This window comes from Zonotrichia albicollis, chromosome Z, assembly GCF_047830755.1.
Source record: "Zonotrichia albicollis isolate bZonAlb1 chromosome Z, bZonAlb1.hap1, whole genome shotgun sequence".
Classification (NCBI taxonomy): domain Eukaryota; kingdom Metazoa; phylum Chordata; class Aves; order Passeriformes; family Passerellidae; genus Zonotrichia; species Zonotrichia albicollis.
In genome coordinates, this window is record NC_133860.1 from 76,093,284 (window position 1) to 76,113,726 (window position 20,443).

At 42.5% G+C, this 20,443-nt stretch overlaps 1 protein-coding gene across 6 annotated transcripts in view; it reads right to left on the reverse strand.

Annotated features, from left to right (window-relative positions):
- The window catches only part of LVRN (laeverin), a 40,775-nt gene extending 28,432 nt beyond the window's left edge, over positions 1-12,343 (reverse strand). For all 6 annotated transcript variants that reach the window (XR_012578232.1, XM_074533235.1, XM_005488446.3 and 3 more), the window contains exons 1-5: positions 11,736-12,343; positions 6,573-6,715; positions 5,198-5,337; positions 2,967-3,093; positions 727-881 (exon numbers count right to left, since the gene is read on the reverse strand). Coding sequence is in view for 5 of the 6 variants with exons in the window: in XM_074533235.1 (XP_074389336.1) it covers positions 727-881; positions 2,967-3,093; positions 5,198-5,337; positions 6,573-6,715; positions 11,736-12,328 (1,158 nt within the window). In the remaining variant the exon portion in view is untranslated. The remainder of the gene's footprint in view (positions 1-726; positions 882-2,966; positions 3,094-5,197; positions 5,338-6,572; positions 6,716-11,735) is intronic.
- Between the last annotated feature and the right edge of the window lie 8,100 nt (positions 12,344-20,443).

Consider the following 20,443-nt stretch of genomic DNA (forward strand, 5'->3'; position numbering starts at 1 on the left):
AAAAACATTCTACTCATCTGAAGATCTGCAAAGTTACAGACATTGTCAGAAAGGCATAAATGTGCACTAGCCAAGTTAAGCTATTTTTGCTAATTTTACTGACTAAATGCAAGTAGTTGTTGCTCAAGCAAATAACAGGAAATGAAACACTGTCAATAAGGAAGTGCAACTGTATTATCATTCCAAATAAAGTAAGAAAGAATTTGGAAATCTCTATGAAAGCTGGGCAAAGATCCAGCGCAAAGTATTTTCACAAAGTTAATTTTGTTCTATTGTACTATGGGCTGTGTCTTAGAGAAAAACAAATACCCTTTGCAGTGTGTACGTGCACTGTCCCTACAAAAGGACACTGATGAACTCAGTGTGAGTGTCCTGACAAAGTACTAAGTTTATTGTGTGGACAGTAGTGTCATCCCTACATCCCCAGAGTATCTTCTCTCGTGGCATTTAAGTACTGTGCAAGGAAAAAACCAAGTGTCCCATTAACAGTTTCATATCTGAGTCCTGTGCAATGAGCATGCAGTCTGAAAGATGAGAGAACCTACTTTTAACATTGCTTTATCAGCAGAACATATGATCAAACAGGCTTTCAGTCCTCTAGTGCTCACACACACCCTCTACTGTTAAGTGATTATTTTGCTTCTATTAATCAGTAACTGCATCATCAGCAACCATGAGGAAACAATGTCACAGGCAAATACATGTACAGAATTTTTTACCACATGCCTGGTGTCCTAGTTCATGTGACACAACTAAGGCAATCATTGCCTTCCTGCTTGTGAATTCATCACTTGGGAGGTTCATCAATGATGCTTCTTGGAAAATCATTAGCCCCCAGTTTTCCATACCACCTGCCCCAAAATCAGGCAGTGCAACCAGATCTAAATTGATTCAAACAGAAACACACAGAAAAAAGTTATCTTAAACATTTTCATAAATAAAATGCTCACAGTTTTAAGGCTCACACTGGCTCAGCACCCCATTGAAGGATACTACATCGTAGTGCTTCTTTGTGGCATTACAGCAAAACTTGCAAATGATGGCTGAAATTTCTTCTTGTCATGCTTTTCACCTATGATGCCATTCTTTCAGGAAGCCACATAATTAATTTCCACAAAGCCCAGATCTGTACTGTATCATCTACCTACAAATGTTCTGAATTAAAATGGAGGTAAGAAGAGAATATATATTCACTGCTGGCTGTCAGAAATCTTTCTCTGTGAGTTCCTCTTATGTTTGGGTAGGGTTATAATTACCTTTTTTCAGCCTAGCAACTGACAACAAAGAAGTCTTGCTCCTTCAGCTGTGTGAGAAAAGGTATCTTTTCCACTCTTGTTTGAAAGGTGCCTTAGAAACATCATCTCTTTATTTACACAATACACAGGCATTAGTTTTCCAGTTCAAATGTGAGAGCCGGACAAAACATCAGGGTCTCAAGGAAAGATATACTGTTTAAACTCAGCAGGGAAAATCAAAATTTAGAAAAGGTGTACCGAACATTTAGAAGCAGCTGACCACAAGAAAGCTGCAGACCAAAAGCAAGGCAATTAATGCAAGCATGGTGCTGAATCCCTTTACAGGTAGGCTGCGTCTCAGCTGGGATTATTGCCTCCATCTTACAGCAAAGGTGTTTCACTTCTGGTGGGGCAGCCCTTATCCAGCCTTGGGGCAGGAGACCTCACTTACAACAGCATTAAAATCAGGTGTAGACAAACCCTGGGTTAAAGACCCTAGGTTTAAATGTGTTTTTTTTCTTAATTTCACATTTAAGTTTGCAATAGAAATCTCTTGCGTTTACATGGAGGCACTCTTGATTGGTCTAATTTTACCATTTTTTAAGTGAAACTTTAAAGAAAGACACTCGGAAATCCAGTGGACACTGCAAGGCATTACAGTAGGGATTGTAATGGTATTACAGCCCTCTCTAAAACTGAAATTCTGCCTAGCAGGAAGTCTACAACACTGTTCCTCTACTTCTGTGGTGTATTAGTTTTATGCTAATGAATTAATGTATTGACATTGCTACTAAACACAGCAATACATGTATGAAACAGAATAATCTACAGCCCTTGCCTAGCTTGTAAGATTACTAAGACTAGAAAATTTGAAGAGTGTAGACTGCATATATTGCATTTTGCAAAAGAAGTGTAGTGAGTAATTCTACAAGTTATTAGAAATATACTGGGAGATAATAAATTCACACATATTAAGATTTTTTTTTCAAGTGCCAAAATAAAGATTTGACAAATCAACAAACTATCCTGTCAAGAAAGGGGGAAATTCCTCTCCCCCAGTCCTGCAATCCTCTAAAATCATTGGCAGGTCCAGAATTAATTTTAGATAAGAACTGTTTACTGTCTTCTCAATATTCTACCCATTTTCCCATAATATTAATGCTGAGTAGCAAACAAAACTGTAGAGTGAAACAACATGGTATCATCGATTTTTTTGTCTGAACCAACTTACCCAATGTCCATTTGAAGCAGAAACAATGTTTTCCTGCAGGCAATCCTCCTTGTTTTTTCTGGGGAGGAATGTGCAGGAACACACACCCAAGGCAAGACAGGAATACACTGAAGAAAGTAAGGAATGCTTTGTGGGGACACAGGCTGCATAGAGGCAGCATGAAGGGCATAGGAACTGCAACATCCTTGCGTGCTGTGATCCCAGAGACAGACCATGCGACTGAACTACACCTTTCTATCCACTTTGTTGTCCAACTCAGCCCTTTTATCAGGAGAATAGGTCTTAAAAATGAGTGGAATGCAAAGGTAAGAGTGTTGAGTTGCAGGTTAGTAAAAGCCATGAGACAGAAAGGAGAATTCAGTGATTTAAAGTTTAGGGGGTTTACTCCATGAATGTGGTAAGCTGTAAAAGGAGAGCCCCAGGAAAAACCCCACAGCTTCTGTGAACATTACACCATCAGCAGCCATTTCTCATCCATTCCAGAAAATAAGTCATCTCACCTGTCTTTGGCAGAGGGTAGCTGACATTAAGTATGTCTTCCAGAAATGAAAATATTGGGCCTGTGATATTTAAAGCATAGTCAACATACCCATTTTTAACTGCCTCCTTCCGGGCCCAAATACGTATCTGCAATAAAACAAGGAAGAATGCTTTTAAACAACCCTCACATTTCATTTTCTTTGCTTCTCCTCTGTGAGTCATTGTTGGAAAAAATGCTGTCTGTCCACACCAGACCATTCAATGAACTTTTAATTTAAAAAAATCCAACTGAAGTTTTACTGGATCTAACAAAATGCAGCACAGACCCTGATCCTGCTAAAATCTAGGGGAGTTCCAGTACTTCAAAAGGACAACGATTTGAATACAACTATACATAGCAGGAACAAATGAAATAATAGTTTCTATTTTCTTAAGTGGAAAACACTGTAAAACCATTGAGAATTACACATCTTAAAACCAATGTATTCCAGTGAGTGTGTCTGGGTGGCAAGCTTGCATTTAGCCCACCTGAAGAGAGAGAAATAGGTGTCCAGAGAGTGTTTGCAGTCCTAACATGCACACATCTCTCCTCCTGAGCTTTCTCTGAGACCACTGGCCTGCCCTTTGCTGGAGAGAGCAGGTGACATCTGAGCAGATGACATCCGTAGCTCCAAGTAATGAAGACCACAGCAGCAAGAAATCTTTCCTCTCCTGTGCCCATCCACTTTGTTCCCATTCTGAAAAGAGCAGCTGCTTGCCCAAAAGTGATGGGGTAGCCTGAGAAAAGGTTTTCATCTCCATCTCTGAACAAGAGACCCCTCGCCAGGTGCCCAGCAGCTCAAAACTTTCATATTTCTTGCATCTAAATGCAATGCATGATCTCATAAGGACCTGCACAGCCAAACCCTAAGAGCATGCTTGGAAAACATCAGGATTCAATTCACAATGGAAAAAAAAATTAAGCTTATTCAGACAAGAGAAGCCCTCTTTTCAGCCAAAGCTTCAGAAGAGATTCAAATACCCAATGACTTAATTTTGCTAAACCTTAACACAGCTAGCATCTTAAAATCCTGATCCTAGTATGAAATTTGAGTGTTTCAGTTTACCAGAGACATCAAAACAGGCACAATAAACATGCTCACACAAGTAATGTGGTGGCATAAACTGAGCAACTCTGTCCAAAATCTAGACTCAATCTCACAGAACACAGGTGGTGCCTTTTCCCTCTGAAAAAAAGCTCCTTTGATGCTCTGCTCTGCTGACTCATCAGTGCAAGAACCCAGTCCAAGAGCTAGGCCCAAGCAAAAGCCACCACAGCCATAGCTGTAAGTATCCAACAAGTTCAACACAGGAGATGGCAGATCTGATGTACCAAATCCAACCTTCCCTGTAAAAAAGACCCAACGTTGTGCTTCTTAGACAATCTCTGCACTCTCCACTTATATTGCTCCACCTTTTCCCAGCAGGATGAGAGCAAACTAACTGTGAAGTGCTCTCATTTAATAAGAAGATAAAGTAAATATATCTTTAATGGCTTTATGCTTGAACTTACTATTTATTTTGGAAGAACTTGATACATCTTTTCCCCATTAACTTTGAATGAGGGAAAAGAAGTGAAGCAACTGCTGCCCATGCAGTACATTTTTTTTTTACAGCTTCTCTCAGCAAGCCTAGGACATTTTAGTCTAAGAACAAAACTGAATACTCATAGATGAAGAAACTTCAAGGCCAAACCAGTCACTTTTGGAGGCTAAAAGGTGTGCATACTGTGGAATAGAAGGTTAATGTACTGGTATACAAAATGTTTGGAGTTCAGTGTTACTCCAACTGATGTCACCGTGTGCCTCCTCAAAGGACCTTGAGGAACAAGGCACTGAACATCATGCTTTGTCACAGCAGTGGAAATGAGTATGCTTTCCAACTAAGACACCTAAGAAAGTAAGAAGAACATGAGTTATAACAAGTACTTTCTGCAGAGTAGCTGCTCCTAGATTTTAACATACATAGGCCATACATACTTGTGCAGTTATATGAAATGAACAGGACAAGACAACAATCTAATTGTTCCAAAGGAAAACTTTCTGCAGAAATATCTATAGGACAAATGTTAGCAGTTTTGCAACATAAGCATATAGTTTGGGAATGGTATTTAGCACAGTTAGTGTCTGTGATGTCCTCAAACTACATGATGCAGCAGAGGGCCAACTTGTGTTGTAAATTCCTGTAAGGTGTCAGGCAGTCTCATATCTACCTCATTTCCCCGCTCAGTTCTGGTGACGTAATCGAAATCACAAATCACAAAAGCAGTCAAGTAAGTTGACATTTTCAGTGAAGTGTTAAATGTGGTAACTGTCCACAGGCTTCCATTTTCATCCTTCACTTCACATACATCTAGAAAAAAAGCCAAAGAATTATTAAAACCAAAGTTCTCCCATAATAAACAAGGAATTTTGTGTTTTCTGCATGTTTATTTTTTACTCCTTTCTTCAATATGGTGTATTCCTGCACTGACTGGTATATTCCTGGGAGAAGGAAAGCAGCCAGACTTGCTGCTACTGACACGTACCAGTGCTGTGACCTTCCATGCAAGCAGCAAAAATTCACTCTTGGGCTTCATGACTGAAGTCTTGGAAGGATATCAAGTCCCATCACTTTTAAGTTGTGGGAAAGCTGAGGATAATTTATCCCATGCTACCTATCTAAAACATACAACCTGTTATGACCAAAATGTTGGTTAGGTCTGCCTAAGAATTATTAAATACTTAATCAGATACCTTCCCTTTAAGTATGGAGGACACAGGCAAGATTCTTTGGGGTAGAAAATGCTTCCAATGATTCTCACAGCAATCCCACCTATTATAATTCCTAAGGGACTTCGCTTCCATGCAAATGTCATAAAACTTTTATGGCTGTAGTGGTTTTACAAAACCATGACAATGGCTGAAAATTATTTAGTTGAAAAATAAAGATCATGGCATTAAACTGCAAAAAAAAAAAAGAGTTTTTAAGAAGGTGGCAGGAGACCCAATGGATTTCTCTAGGAATACTAAGTTAGAAAATTTGTTTGGAATCTTATACTCCACAGACATCCCCCTGGAGATCCCAGCAAGGGACAGAAGGGGCATCTCCAGAGTCTTATACTCCTCTTGTTCCTATTCTGCACACACACAGGAGGCTAGAATGTCTCTGCGTGGAAAAAAATATTTTAATTTGTTGTAAATACATACTGAGAATTACATAATTACCCTCTTGATGTCACAAATACGGACTTTGCGTTCCTGGGGCTGTGAATTTGCTTTAAAATAATGTCACACAGTATGACAGACACACTAACGAAGCAGTAAATATCATAAATCAAACTCTGTGCAGCCTTGAGCAGGCAGAGGAGAGCACACCACAACTGATAAAATTGATCAACAGAACGGCTACCATCGGGGGCATTGATTATCAATAAAAGTGCCCAAACTTGTAAGGTCATAGGCATAGATTTTCTGTGCCCTTTGAAGACACTAGCAAATGGACAACAGAACACTTTTTAAGATGGCATAAACTTCTCAGATGAATTGCACCCTTTTTAAAAGTAATGTAGGGGGAGAAAAAAAGCATACATCAAGTTGTTTACCTACCAATAGCAGGCATGTTGGAAAGAGCCACATAGCTTGGGTCATGGATAATTCTGATATTAAATGTGGCCTTCATGGCAGGTTCATCAAAACATGGGTAAACTCTCCTGGCATACGTTGGTTCCATTTGGGAGGCAATGAGCATACTGTATTAAAAATGCAAATAAGATTAATTCAGCACGCTACAGCTGATCAAAATTATATATATACATAGAAACAACAAATCAGAAAAAGCAGCAAGTGAAGCATGTAGATATGCAGATTTGGAAAAGATTCAGCTATTATTTAAGGTCATGACTAAATCCCCATACCAAACAGCCAGTTCAGTTTGGATGTTTGTAGAGAAAAGCAGTCTTTTTAATTGCATTTGTTTTTTTTTTTTCCTTGCAGGCCTTTTCCAGATTAAATATTTGAGCATTTCTATTTTGTTTGCTAAAACAGAGTTGATTAAAGAGATACAGGAGACCATATCTCTTTACACCTGCTCTTCTCCCTAATGCATGCACTCTTATTAATTAATTACACGTTTACACAACATTGTGATAATTGTTAACTAACTGCATATGCCTGCACTTGCACAACTCTGACAAGTGCCACTGAGAAGTACCCTTGGGAATGCAGCACCAGTGCTGTTCCAGTGCACTGGCAAGCCCAGAATAATATTCAATATTCAATAATATTCAAAAGGATCCATTATGTCAAGGAGCTACACCTCACGTGGGGCAGATCTCTGTGTCACGCTGTGAGGGATGCACTCCTCCTGTGTGAACCAAGCGAGCTTTGCTCCACTCAGGTGCTCAGCAAGTGGGACCAGTCAAGGTTAATCCTCCTGTGTGAGGCTGTCAGTGAGAATTCAGCAGTAATTCAAAACTGGAGACTGGACTGGTAAATGGCAGGAACTGCATTAAGAGTAGAAAAGCTGACTACAAATCAGTCACTTTACACCATATCATCTGCAGCTATCAGTCTTCTGAACTGCAGATAGTGTGGTGCTCCAAGGTTACCCTTGAAGTTGTAAGACCCTTTACCCGGCCCTGGACATGGCTGAACTGTTGACATTTTTTTGTATGCAACATTCAAGATTTTTTATAGGAAACTTTCTCAATAATCTTTATATCCCATCATAACTAAAAGTGTAGTTCATTGACTTCTAATCCGTCCATATTTACTAAACACTAAAATATCTATTTGTACTTAATACTTACTCATTGTTAAATATGAACACCTAAATTTACTGTTGGAGTTATCTCTGACTCTTCTCCTGCAACACACACTTGCTAGAAGCAAAAGATAAACCAATGTCTTGTGGCAGAGGTCTCAACAAGCTGTACATCTGAGCTGCTCACACGAGGGCATCCATACCAAGAATTAGAAAAAATACACATTCAGTGGTCCTCAAAGCTCCAGACCTGTCAGCCAAGCAGTACCAGCAGCTGGGCACACAAGAACAGCATAATCTCCTGCTTCTGTGACCTCACTACTACAGGGCAAATGTTCTTCTGTTGTAGTTGAGGTGTTTCCCAACAGTTATTCCCACCAAGGTGAGAAATGCTTTTTCTTAGCACTGAGGCATCCCAAACAAGCCAGGAACCATCAGGGCAGTACCCATACCTACAGTGGGTAATGAGTCAGATCTGCACTACGTTCTAGTAATTGGTGCAGAGGCAACTAATAAAAATCAGTGCAAATACTGTGTTTAGTTACATTTTGGAATGCCTGTTCAGCCCTATCCGGTCAAGTGTTTCGTGCATAGGACATATGCAGAGCAAAATTCCAAAAAGATTTCAAGATATTGATGTGAACAGTGACATGCATAAAGCCTGCACTTCATAGCACAGCCTATGGGATGCTCTAACCCTGAAGCAGCACACGTGAGCTCATTCCTGGCAGAGCAAGAGCTCTGTGCAGAACGATGAGCAACAAATCCCCTGCATTGTGGATGTTTGAGCCAGCAGTGCTAGAGAAGAGCAAAACTGGTTTCTGTATCTTTCTGCCTACCCAGGTGCTGGTATGGACTACATGCTACATGCAGAATACTGATTCCCATTTCAAGGGGAAACCCTTCACACACCTAAAGCTAGAGAAATGTGAGTTTCTTCTCTTTTCACTTTCTTTGCTCCTGCAAGCACTGCAGACATGGGTTATCCTTTATCCATAACAAGAGCTCCCATTTTTCAGCGTTTTCTTTTGTGTGTAAGACATGATCAGGTGGTTAGTAGGAATTGTCAGCAACAGTAAAAACACATACAGTCATCAATGGTCAAACTGATAACAAAAAATTTCTGTCTTGGATATTCAGTGAAGTTGGAGCTTTGGTTTATTCTTTTTTTGCAGAGGTAAGGTTAAGACTTCTGAAAATAGCTGTCACTCCAAACAGCTTTCCAACCCAGTGCAACAACAGTGGGGTTAGCTGACCAAGAAACATGGCCAATAAAAAAGAAAGTTCACATGGAACAAATATTTCAGGGACTTCACTTCTCAAAGCTTGCCTTGCTCAGACTCTTCTGAAATGAGAGATCTCCAGCAGAAATCACAAAATCCACTAAGGCTTCTAACACACGGGAGAAACACAGAACAGCATGGCCATAGAGGTCACATTTTCTATCACAGCTGCTGGTTTCAGTGAGGTGCTGAGGTCAGAAAGTCTCTGCGGGAAACTGACCCAGGATCTGCTGAAGACTGGTACGAGTCACTTTAGAGAAATCACAGGACAGCCTGCTGGAGGGGGAAGTTTCCTTGCAGAACAGTAACTGGCTTTGTACTGACAGCTGAAAAGCACTGGAAGTTTTTATGTCATTTCTCATCTATGTAATTCATTAGAATCCAACTTCTTCTGTCATTGATACCTTAACAGACCTTACATATCACTCAAAATTTATCTCCTCCAAGAAACAGCCCTTCAGTGTTTTTGGAACCTATCAGGTTAAGGAAATGGCTGGTAAAGTGATGGCCTAAATCTTGGTGAAGGAAAAATAAGAAGATACTATTGCATACCCTTGATTCAGAGAAAACCTTTTTTAAGCAAAAAAAAAGGTGCAAAAATCATTCAATAATAACAGTTATGTGTGCAGGAACAAATAAAAAACCAATAAATTGCCTCTGCATTTGGTGGATTTTCTTTGATTCATTCCATTGTCTAAATACCACTGTCATCTTTTTAACCAGACTGCAATCTCAAATTTCATTAGTGCTTTGCAATGAGCTATAAATGAAAAGGAGAATTTGTCATAAACCCTCTAAACAACAGGAAACTTAATTATACATGTTATTTGAATTATTTAAAAACTCTTTTTCTTATTTTCTACTGTTCCAGCAAGGCTGATGACAACCTTTTTTTTCCCCACATATTCTGAATTTTATACAGCCTGAATTAAAAAAAAAAAAATCAGCATCTAATTCAGTGTTTCTTATGTTGTTTAATAAGAGAAAGACCCTTGCAAAAAACCCTTGCAAGAGTATTAAAATGGTAAGATAAAAAAGTAATTCTTTATTGGAAGCTTCCAGGTGCCTCCACAGGGCACTGTGGGCTTGCCAGTATCAGATTTCTACTATTTTTATAACTTTAACAACTTATCATATCATATGGACATAACAACCATTGTCCAATTAGAAGAGCAGTTGGTAAGATACTTAAAACCCAAAAATCTTTAGGCATCACTTAGATAGGACTTGATTGAATTAATACCACATCAGAGAGCACACTGGCACAGAATTAAGTAATTAAGTGCTGGTTCCTTTCTAATTTGGATTTTTATAAAATTATGCAAATAAAAAATTCTAGATTTTTCTTATCTTAAATTGCACAAATAATCCTGTGAACAACAATCAGTGAATAAAGAAACAGCAATTAACAAAAACAGAATGTGCTTCCTAAAATACTTATTGTTATACTGCACTTTTCTCTAAGGCTTACCAAATCATCACCTTTTTCTTCAAAAAGGAAAAAAAAAAAAAAAACAAAAAAACAACAAAAACAAACTGTATAAGTTGTTAAGTTACATTTTCCAGATGTGGCAGACAATGGTATCAAGATTTACACAAGAGCTGGCAGATAAAAAGCCAGCTTGTTGAGAAGAGCCACAGTCCTCCCGCACGTCAGTGAAAACTATTAACTTCATTTTGTGATTTCATGTTATTGCCACTACAGAGCAGCCTCTACAGAGGCTTGAATGTATGGATCTTGTGACTGCATTTTACCTGCTCAAACAAGGAGCCTATGAGCTGCTGAGATAAAGTTTATTTTAGTGGTGTTTACTCAGCAAATCATGACATCTTTGATTATTAAAGAAGAGATAACTTTAAAGACAGCAATTCATCTGCTTCTTCTTCAACTGTCTATTTTGAGAAACTTGTCTCCCAGTGGAAGTACTTAAATTCTAATCTTAAATTTCACTTCTCTTTAGCAGGTTTCACATCCAGAAACGAAAAAGGAAAAGAAAACGAAAAATATTATTTTGAGAGTGAAAATGTTTTAGATTATTGACTACCTAATAAACTCACACTGTCCCAGGACTGATTTTGCAGTTCAAAAGAGGAAGAAAGCATCCTGATAGCACCCACAGTGCAAATCATGGATTGCAGGGTGACAGCTGAACCAGTTCATGTGCATTAGCACCTACAAGGAAGACACAGCTGTCCAAAGCAGCCTCCCATCCTACTCCACCTTGCTTTTGAAACTGCATGTGGTCAGGGTCTCTAAACTCATGCCCAAATACACAGCCAGGATCCCGGGTTCTTGATAAAGACACGGGTTGAGGAGGTGGAGAGCTGTCAGCGCTACGCGGACCCCGCTGGGGCCGGGATGAAGATTCTGGGACGGGCTCCAACCCCCAGGCACTGGGCACAGGTACTGTCTGACCGCCTTGCTGCGCACAAAAAAGGCGCTGAGAGACCAAAAGTTGTCCAGCCGGTGCTGCAGGTGAAGTCACCTGCCGACGGAGAGCCGGGGCAGCCTCGGCCGATGCTCTCCGGAGCGCGGAGCGGGCACAGCCCGGAGTGCGCGGCGCGCTCGCTCTGGAGCCGGCGCCGCCAGCCCCGGAGGCGCGGAGCGCTCAGTGCCCGTCCCTCGGCAGGGCTCGCCCGGCGCCGCTCCCGCCTCCTCCCGGCACGGCCGCCCCGCCGCTGCCGCCGGGGCTCGGGGTGCCCGCCGCGGCCGCCGCCGCCTACCTGCTGTGCCCCCGGTCGGTGTAGCGAGTGAGGAAGAGCCCGTCGAGGTCCTCGTCCAGCCGGCCCTGGAAGCCCAGCTGCAGCACGTAGCGCCGCCCGGCGCGGAGCCGGCCGCGGAGCTCCAGCACGGCCACCTCGCCCGCCTCGTCGTGCCGCAGCCCCGCCACCTCCACGGCGGCGCCCGGCTCGGACAGGGGCCCGCGCACGGCGGCGGCCCCGCGGCTCCGCAGCCCGGCGCTGTGCAGCACCGCCGCGTCCGTGTCGCGCAGGCAGCGCACCGTGATGTTCACCTGCCCGGTGAAAGCGAACGGCCCCGCCTGGCCCGGCCGCACCCGCGGCCACAGCTCCAGGTCGTAGTGGAGCGGCAGGAGGTGGCGGGGCAGGCGGCGAACGGAGCCGGCAGCGGGAGCGGGCGGCGGAGCGGCGGCGGGGCCGGGGGCGCGGGGCGAGGGCGGCGGCGGCGCCGCCTCCTGCCGGCAGCGCCCGTAGAGAGCGGCGAGCGCCAGCAGGGCGACCAGCAGCGCCAGCAGCAGCGCGGCCCCCGCGGCCGCCGCCCGCCGCCCCACGTAGAGCCCCCCGGCGCGGGTCCCCATCGCCGCCGCTCTGCGCCCCGACGGCCGCGGCCGCCGCTACTTACGGGGCGGGGGAGTGAGCGCGCCCGAGGGCGGGACGAGCCCGGCCAGGGGAGTCGGGTTCCCCCCGTGCCGGGGAAGCCGCCGCGCCAAGGGCAGCACCGGCGGGGCGGGCGGCCCGGGGACACGGGCCCCGTGCGGGCAGCGGGGCCGCGGCAGCCCCGGGCGGGGGAAGCTGCCGGCTGCCTCAGCAGCCCGCGGGGGAAACGCCACGGCGGACAGCCAGGCAGCCGCTCCTTATGTACGTGCGAGTGGCCGTGCCGGCGGCGGGGCTGGGCGGGAGATGCCGCATGCCGAGGAGTCCCCGGGAACGAGGGATACGGCGCTGCCAGGGAATGAGGGATACGGCGCTGACCGGACGGACGGAATGGCCCCCAGTGGTCCCGGCCGTGTCTCAGCGCGGGGCGGAGGCTCGGGGCTGCAGAAAAGTCTGGTCCAGAGGCGACCGTAGGGCCGGTAATGGGGGATCTCCATGTACCGGCCAGAAAAAAAAAGCCAAAAAACCCCCCAAAAAACAAAACCAAAACTGCATATTTGTTTCTTCATCTTTTACCACAGTGGCAGGAGAAAAAATGAGGAAATGGCAGGGTCATTGAGGAGCACAAGAGTTGTGGTTGGAGTGTTACCTGTTCTCAAGGGAAATCTATGTTAGACGATCGAGTCTGCAAAATCTTTGGTACATAAAGGCGCGACCAGAGTTTTTAATAAATTGTTTAGAGTCCCATTCCTTGCAGCTCAGTTGAGGCTATAAACATCACTGTGCTGTCCATACATATTTAACCTCATTACAATCAATAGGATTAATCCCGTGTTCCCATTTAAACACATACTGAAAGGGTTGGCCAGTTGGTGTCAGATTGCCAGCAAGATTGAAAAATGAAACCTAGTAAAATTTCCTGCTGTTTTTTCTCAGTTGCTCCTTTTCTAAATCACGATGAGCCATGCATTAACAGAGGCAGAAGCCAGGAGCAGTGGTTCTTGGATGCCATTGCCTTAGGCACTTTGTAAATAGGATTACAAGCAGTGTTTCTTTCCCCCCTCCTTTTTTTCATCTCTTTTTTTTTTCTTTTAATTTACTCTCAACCAACACATTGTCTTGGACCCAAGATAATTTCCTGGGGCTTGTAGTCTGCACAAGAGCCACATTCCACAAACATCTCTGCAAAATCAAGGCATTGGATTAGGCATTACAGTCTGTTTGGTCACCAGAGTTAAAGCAAATTTCACCTCAATAACCTCACTCTAAAGGTTGTCTCTCCTGCTAATTTAGTAGTTAATAAAGATAAATAACTTTTCCTGTTGTCCTATACAGAACACAGGTATTGCTTTTCTCATGCTGGATACAGCAGGGCTAGCTGCTCCAGGTCTAGGGAACAGCTCTGAGCCACTGCACTGTGAAAATTTCATGTTCCAGAAGAAGACTGTAATCTGTTTTCCTGTCACTTGAGGGATGGGGGAATACCCTCTGACAGCCTGTTCCACTGGCTGCATCCCACTCTTCTTGCCTCACCTGCTGCCTGTCCCAATGCCTTTGCTGCTGTTGTCCACTAGGTTCACAACACGTGGTCTCCTGGTGCTGGCTCACCCCTCTTCCTTTTCTTTTTTCACACAGCTTGACTTGTATGTTTCTGCTTCCATGCTTCTTTTCTCATTTGGTTTTCATTCACCCCAGCCCTCACCACCCACACACCCTGGGACTTCTACTGTTTCCCTGGCTCAGGCCTTTACACTCTTTCCACTTAACCCATCGCCCTTGCACATGCCTCACGTAGCTTTATTCTTCATCTTGCACATCAGCAGCCTCTCCCTTTTCTCCTAGCATATTTTGCAACATCCATCATATTGCTCTCCTATTAAGGCTTTATGACAACCTCCAGCCAACTCCTTGGAGGTTGCTGGACCTGCAGCCCTGAACTGCCCTCCAACAAGTACGACCTGCTGCATGTCACTTAAATATTTCACAGAAAATGTATTCAAGTGTTTAGGAAAGTATCTTTTCCTTCTTGTTGACATTGTAAGCTTGGGAAATATTGTAAGTTTGTTGTGCTAGTCCAAAAAGCGGGTTCATCCCAGAGAAGAAGCCCTGACACACTGGGGAGACTAGGTAAGAAGAATGTGCTCCCAGAAAGATCAGAATGGACAAGACAGCACTGCAGAGAAGGACCTGATGGGAAGAAGAACACAGATGTTTTAGAAAATTATGGAGGATTTCCATGTCCTGTTTTCAAATTTTTTTTTATTCATCGTCAACACTAGTAGAGCCATTCTCATCCACTCGACTCCTCAAAACAATGCACTGGTAAAGTTAAAACTGAGGCATTTCATTCCACATCTGTGAAAAGAGACAGAATTTCTCAGTTCTGAGAAGTTCTCAACCCATGGGAAGCTTGCCCTTATTAACAGAGTGGGATATGTTTCAAAGTTTACAGTTCATGTCTGTAAAACACACTTTATTTTCTCATGTTTTCAGTGGAAAATTCAAACCTGCTCCTTTCCTCCATTAACACATAATAAACCCACAATAGTTATGACATGGAATAAATGTTTTAAAAAGTGTTGTTTAACTACCTTTTCCTCCCAAATAATTTATAACGTCACAAAGTGACTGATGAATGAAGGCCACAACTGGACATTTTCCTCCTGGTTGAAACATACATATCAGGGAATGTTAGAAGTGGGGAAATATTTGCACGCTGTACAAAATATGTGAGGAGCTTCTGGTGCAAATATTACAGTATACCCCTTCTGCAGGACTGTGCAAAGTTCAGACATCTGGATGACATGCTCCTGGAGCTGAAGATGCAGGCGGTCCCAGACACTCTGACCACGGCAAGCAAGGCACAGTTTTTATTTAGGCCATAGCACAGATCAAATCCTGACCTTGAACAGAAAAAAGAGGCTTATATTTAAGCCTCAGAAGAAGCTTTTAATTCATATCTGAAGGTGGAAACAAATCACCTGTTATAACAGAAGTCAGTTCTGTTGCTTTGAAGAGCACCAAAGCATCTGACAAATTTTACCATCTTTTTTCAGATGATGAGGTCTGTGCCATGCTCACCAGCTGTTCAAAGTGCTATTGGTGTCCCCTAAATTTTGAGCAACAGAGAAAGGTCACATCTGACAGCATGGGATCTACTATCTCTTAAGTGCGGTAAAGGAAACAACACTTCCTCTGGCAGCTGGCCAGGAAATTTGACATATTTCAAGTAGCAAAATGTTAGTGACCCTTCCCTAAAGTTTTTCAAGATATTGAGGTTAATAGTATTGCTTTCATAAAAAATATTGTAATGTCATTGTAAATCGTATCTATTGAATGCCAAGAAAAGGGAAAATCACATGTTTAAGCAATGTGAAATAATTTTTATGCTGAAAGATGATCGCCTCAATCACAATCTTAGTGATTTGTTCATTCTAATTTGAGGATGAGTGATGGCTTATATGGTAATTCCAGCATTCAGTCAAGGGTGATCAGCACTCCTGAAACTTTGATTTTAATAGATTGGATCATGTTTCTTCTTCAGGTTTTGGGGAAGTGTCTGAATTCTTCTGCATTTACAAGATCAGAACTTCTAGGCATGAGGAATCCATGTGTACAGTGAAATCCCCCTCCAACCTGTTTTTAAAAACTTGGTCTGCTCATTTCACAAAGTCTAATTTTTTCTGCATCATTTATTGTCCTTCTTTAACAATAATGTATCAGAGCCAAAAATGTTGTAATGCCTGAGAGCATCTGTGGCAGGAACTATTCCATGGAAGATGCTGAAGTTGCAAACTTTTACCATTGCTCTGAAGGTCCAAATAAGTGATGCTTCAGGATGTTTCACAGTCATCTGAAGTAGGAAGTGTGAGCTAAAGGTGACCATGCACAGTTAGCTTAGCTGCGAATAGGATTTATACAGATGAACAAAGTGTGAGCAGCTGAGATCTTATCTTCTGTCTCTGGACATGTTTAAGAAGTTCCTAGCTTTCCTTTGGACTCAGGATGAATACTTTATGTCATTCTTTATGGAGTATGTACCTTCAATATCAAACACAACGCACGTGATACTTGCTACCAAGGAACTAGAATTAGACTTGAAAGAATCACATTTCTTTCCCTAATATGAAAAAAAACCCAACCAAAACCAAGAAACCTAAGCAAGTCAACAAAACCACAGAGCAAACAAAACAAGCAACCCAAACAAACAAGCAGAAGCCAAACCCACCACCAGACTCTGTTCCACCGTTTCTGCCCTCAAGAGATTTTGTACACTTCTGGTACAGAACTGTGAGTGGATATAAAGTTTAAAAGTTGTCACAGTATCAACTGAACATAGATCTGTATTTGTGTTGACAAGAATGTCTTTATTGGCCAGTACAATGCAATACAGAAAGGCAAAGTGGAGAAGATTTAGAATTTAAAAAAGGGTCACATTTGACCAAGCATTCAATTCCTTTCTTCAAAAAGAATAAAATTGAAAATTCAGGTTAAAGGTTTTGAGTGAGGTGTCATTGTGCAGTGGTCACTATATGAGCAAACCAAGTGCTTTCAACACAAGTTATACATCAATTTAAAAAGTAGCATGCAGGGAAGCATGCTTGAAATACTATCATTATTGGTAATGATGAATGACCTGTAACTGGAAGGTTTTTTAACCCATGCTTTAACTAGAATATGTTTCTGGGTGTTTCAGACTAACAGGGCACTGATAATCCTCTGTCTTGCAGATGATGAAACCATGCAAAAATTTGTAAATTCTGTTCTTGTTTGATGCACCAGCTGTGAGCTGCCTCTGTAGATGTGTGTACTGCTGGCATGGTTTGGATCTGAAGAGCAAATCCTGGGTAGGAGCCATGGTTCTCACCACGGGAGAAAGAACAGCCACTGGAGCAAAAGAAAGCTATTTCTCTGGGTACTTCTGCTTGTGGAGGACAACAGGGTAGTCCCTAAATGGTGTGGGTAAAACAGAATAATGATGAATCCATGAGCAGAGTCATGGTGCTGAAGACTCCCTCCAAAGAGCTGAGGGTGTCCAAAGAAGCCAGCAAGACCTGCAGCCCTGTTTGAAAGGAGGACACATGGGAAAAGCACCTCCTCCTCAGGGAGGGTCAGGAAAGCAATTCTAGGAAACATGAAGAGATCCACAGAACAGCATGGAAAACAACACAGAAATATGCACAGCTGACATGAAAACCACTAACCAGAATATCAGCAGAAGATGACAATTAAGGAGGCTACATTTTTGTAAGGGTTTTTGGTTTCTTTTGTTTTAATAACTGGTGATACTATCAGTTGGCTTTGAAGTTTTGGCAGGCAGTTGATAGGACTGATAAACTAAGTCTGGCAACTGAGGCTGTATGGCAAAGAAACATCACATTTTCATCAGTCTGCTTAACAAGGAAAAAACCCACTGGAACTCTGGAATGAAGTTTTGAAAGAAGATTGTTTCAGATTTAATAAAAAAAGGATAAGTGTATCCATGAAACTTTGTTCCAGACACCATTTAACCTCTTCTCTTGTGAAGCTTTATGTTTTCTGATTATTACTGCACTTAAAAACAACTTGTAGTGGTATCAGCATTTCTCCAAATATGCCAACATTTTCAGGCTTGCATCCTGTCAGACTGCAAGGAAGTGGTTAGTAGATTGATATTGCTTAATGTGATGAATGGTGTCATTTTTTAAATTGTTGGCTTTTTTTATTATACGTTTTAAAGCTTTTAGATGCCCATTATTTTTCTGGGAGCCTCACTGAAGTTAACCAGGAATGTAGTACATGTCCCCCGAGTGCTTGTCATACTGAGGTTTATCAGCTCTCTAGGAGGAATATCAAGTAAAACTTTGAAAAATTGATGTATTGGGATACTGTAAAATTTTTCTCATCCATGGATTTGGACCAATGGATTTGGATCAAGGACTCATGTGTCTCCTTTTATTTCATCTGCTTTTGTTGCGAGGAGGGCTCTTGGATGGTATGCAAGCCTAAGATTGCAACAGCCAAGTACAGGAAATGCTTCACAAAGCTAACTCCAGCCCTAGAGCTGCAGAGGGAGCTGAAAGGGAAATAAGCAGAACCTTAGCATATCCAGCTTGCTTTCCTGTTAGGACAGGAGGATAACAGAAGACAAAGCCATGGCTGTTCCTGCTGGAAATAACCTCTTCATCTGCACTAAGCTGGTGCCAGCCAGTCCAGCTGTGCAGAACAGTGGGCCATGCTCAGTCTTTGTCAGGAATTTTGAAGCCTCTCTCCTGGGGCACATTGTGCATTCCAGCCACTGATGGGCATTTGGGCCAAGACACAGAAAAGGGAGGTGCAGGGCATCACAGCTGATCCAAAGTTATCTCCCTGGAAATGCACATGCTTTGGGCACTGGGTCCTCTGTACTGACTGCTTTGTTTCTTTAGGGTCATCATACCTGTAAATGTCAGCTTAATCTTTCTTAGCCCATTTTCCTAAGAAAATGTTCAATTTTTCTGTACTGGGAGTTAGCTTTGAACACAGCTCTATTATTGCACATCTGCAGCAAGCTCCACTGGCTCATCATCATCAAAAAAACAAAATGTTCACGTTCCAAAGTATTGTTTAAAATCTGTCCTCTAAGATTATAAACTGTTTGCCACATTTTGAGATGTGTCAGATTTTCAAAAATTACTGAGAAATTAGTACAGTTATTCCCCCACACTTTTTTCCCCATTAAAATCTTCACTAAACCAGTCAGACCTGAAGATTACCAGTGGGAATTCCCATGCTGACAGAGACCTAAATACCCAAGACTCCAACAGATATAAAGCTTATGCATCATCTTTATCCCAAGATTCCAGATATCATATTTTGAAAGACAGACTTCTTGAAGAAGTTCACAAAACACTCTCTTCTTTATTGATCCAACAAACCTTTACTGCACAATGTGGCTACATGTCAACTTGTGATCAAATTGGCCAGAGCTCTGTATATCCTTACATTCCCCAGACAGCCTGTTTTCCAGGGCCTCTTTCTGGCAGGCCTTTGGCGGAAATGTACTAAGGTTTGAGCCTGATTTATAAGTGGAATAAAGCAGGTCTCCAGTTTAACCCCTTAGTATGTTCTTCTGGCATCTCAGAGCACAGTACCTGTTTAGAATTCTTGTCCTGATGCAGCTTGCAGTCCCACTGCAGTTCATCATTTCTACTTGCTAAATTTGCTCTGTTAAATCCTAAATCTGATCTCATCTGATCTCCAAACGCTCTGATCCAATGAGACAATTAAAAAAAAAAGAAATCTCTCCTAAAGCCCATGTGATTGGCAGGCAAAGAGTTCCAATATTTTTGGCAAGTCTCCACACTTGGTGACATGTGATGTGTCTCAAGAAAACATGTATCATAGAAGAAGCTCAAAATAAATAAATTACAAAATATAATTAATAAATCTTTTGCATAGATGGACCTGAGAAGGGAATGTACTCTGAGCTCTTGTACAAATCAGCTTTCTACAAAGACTGTGACATAAGATACAGAAATAGGACATTCCTACTCACAATAGGATAGGAATACATTTTTCACTTAAAATTAATGTGTATAGAATAATAATGCTGCTAGATACTAGACCCTGTCTTTGGTGCAGAAAAGATCACAATAGAATAAAAGGATGTGGGTGAGCCTTTAGATATCTCTTTATATTAAACAAACAAACAAACAAATAAACCAAGAAAGCAACCCAAAACAAAACCTCAAAAACCAAACAAAGAAGAAACCCAGTACAACACTTCTGCGCATTTGTCCGTGTTGGGAAAGCTACAGCTACAAAAGCAGGATTTTCTTTCAGGACTAATGATACAGTGGATGCCTTTGAGAACAGCTCAGTAACAATAAGAGAGGTGGGAAGTATTTCTGATCTTTCCTTTGATAGCTCTGTGGGACTGCAGGCTGACCCTTGCTCCCAGCTGCTACGTGTGCTGTGGTGGTTTTTGAGATGGTGTGGGAAAAGCCTTAGGAGAGCACCCTCAGGATGCACTCTGAGGAAGATGGCAGCAGTGACATGAAGATCAGCGAGAAGAAAATTCTGAGCTGATGGCAAGGTGAGGAGAAACAGGAGGAAGGCACAGGGCCTAGAAGGCAGCC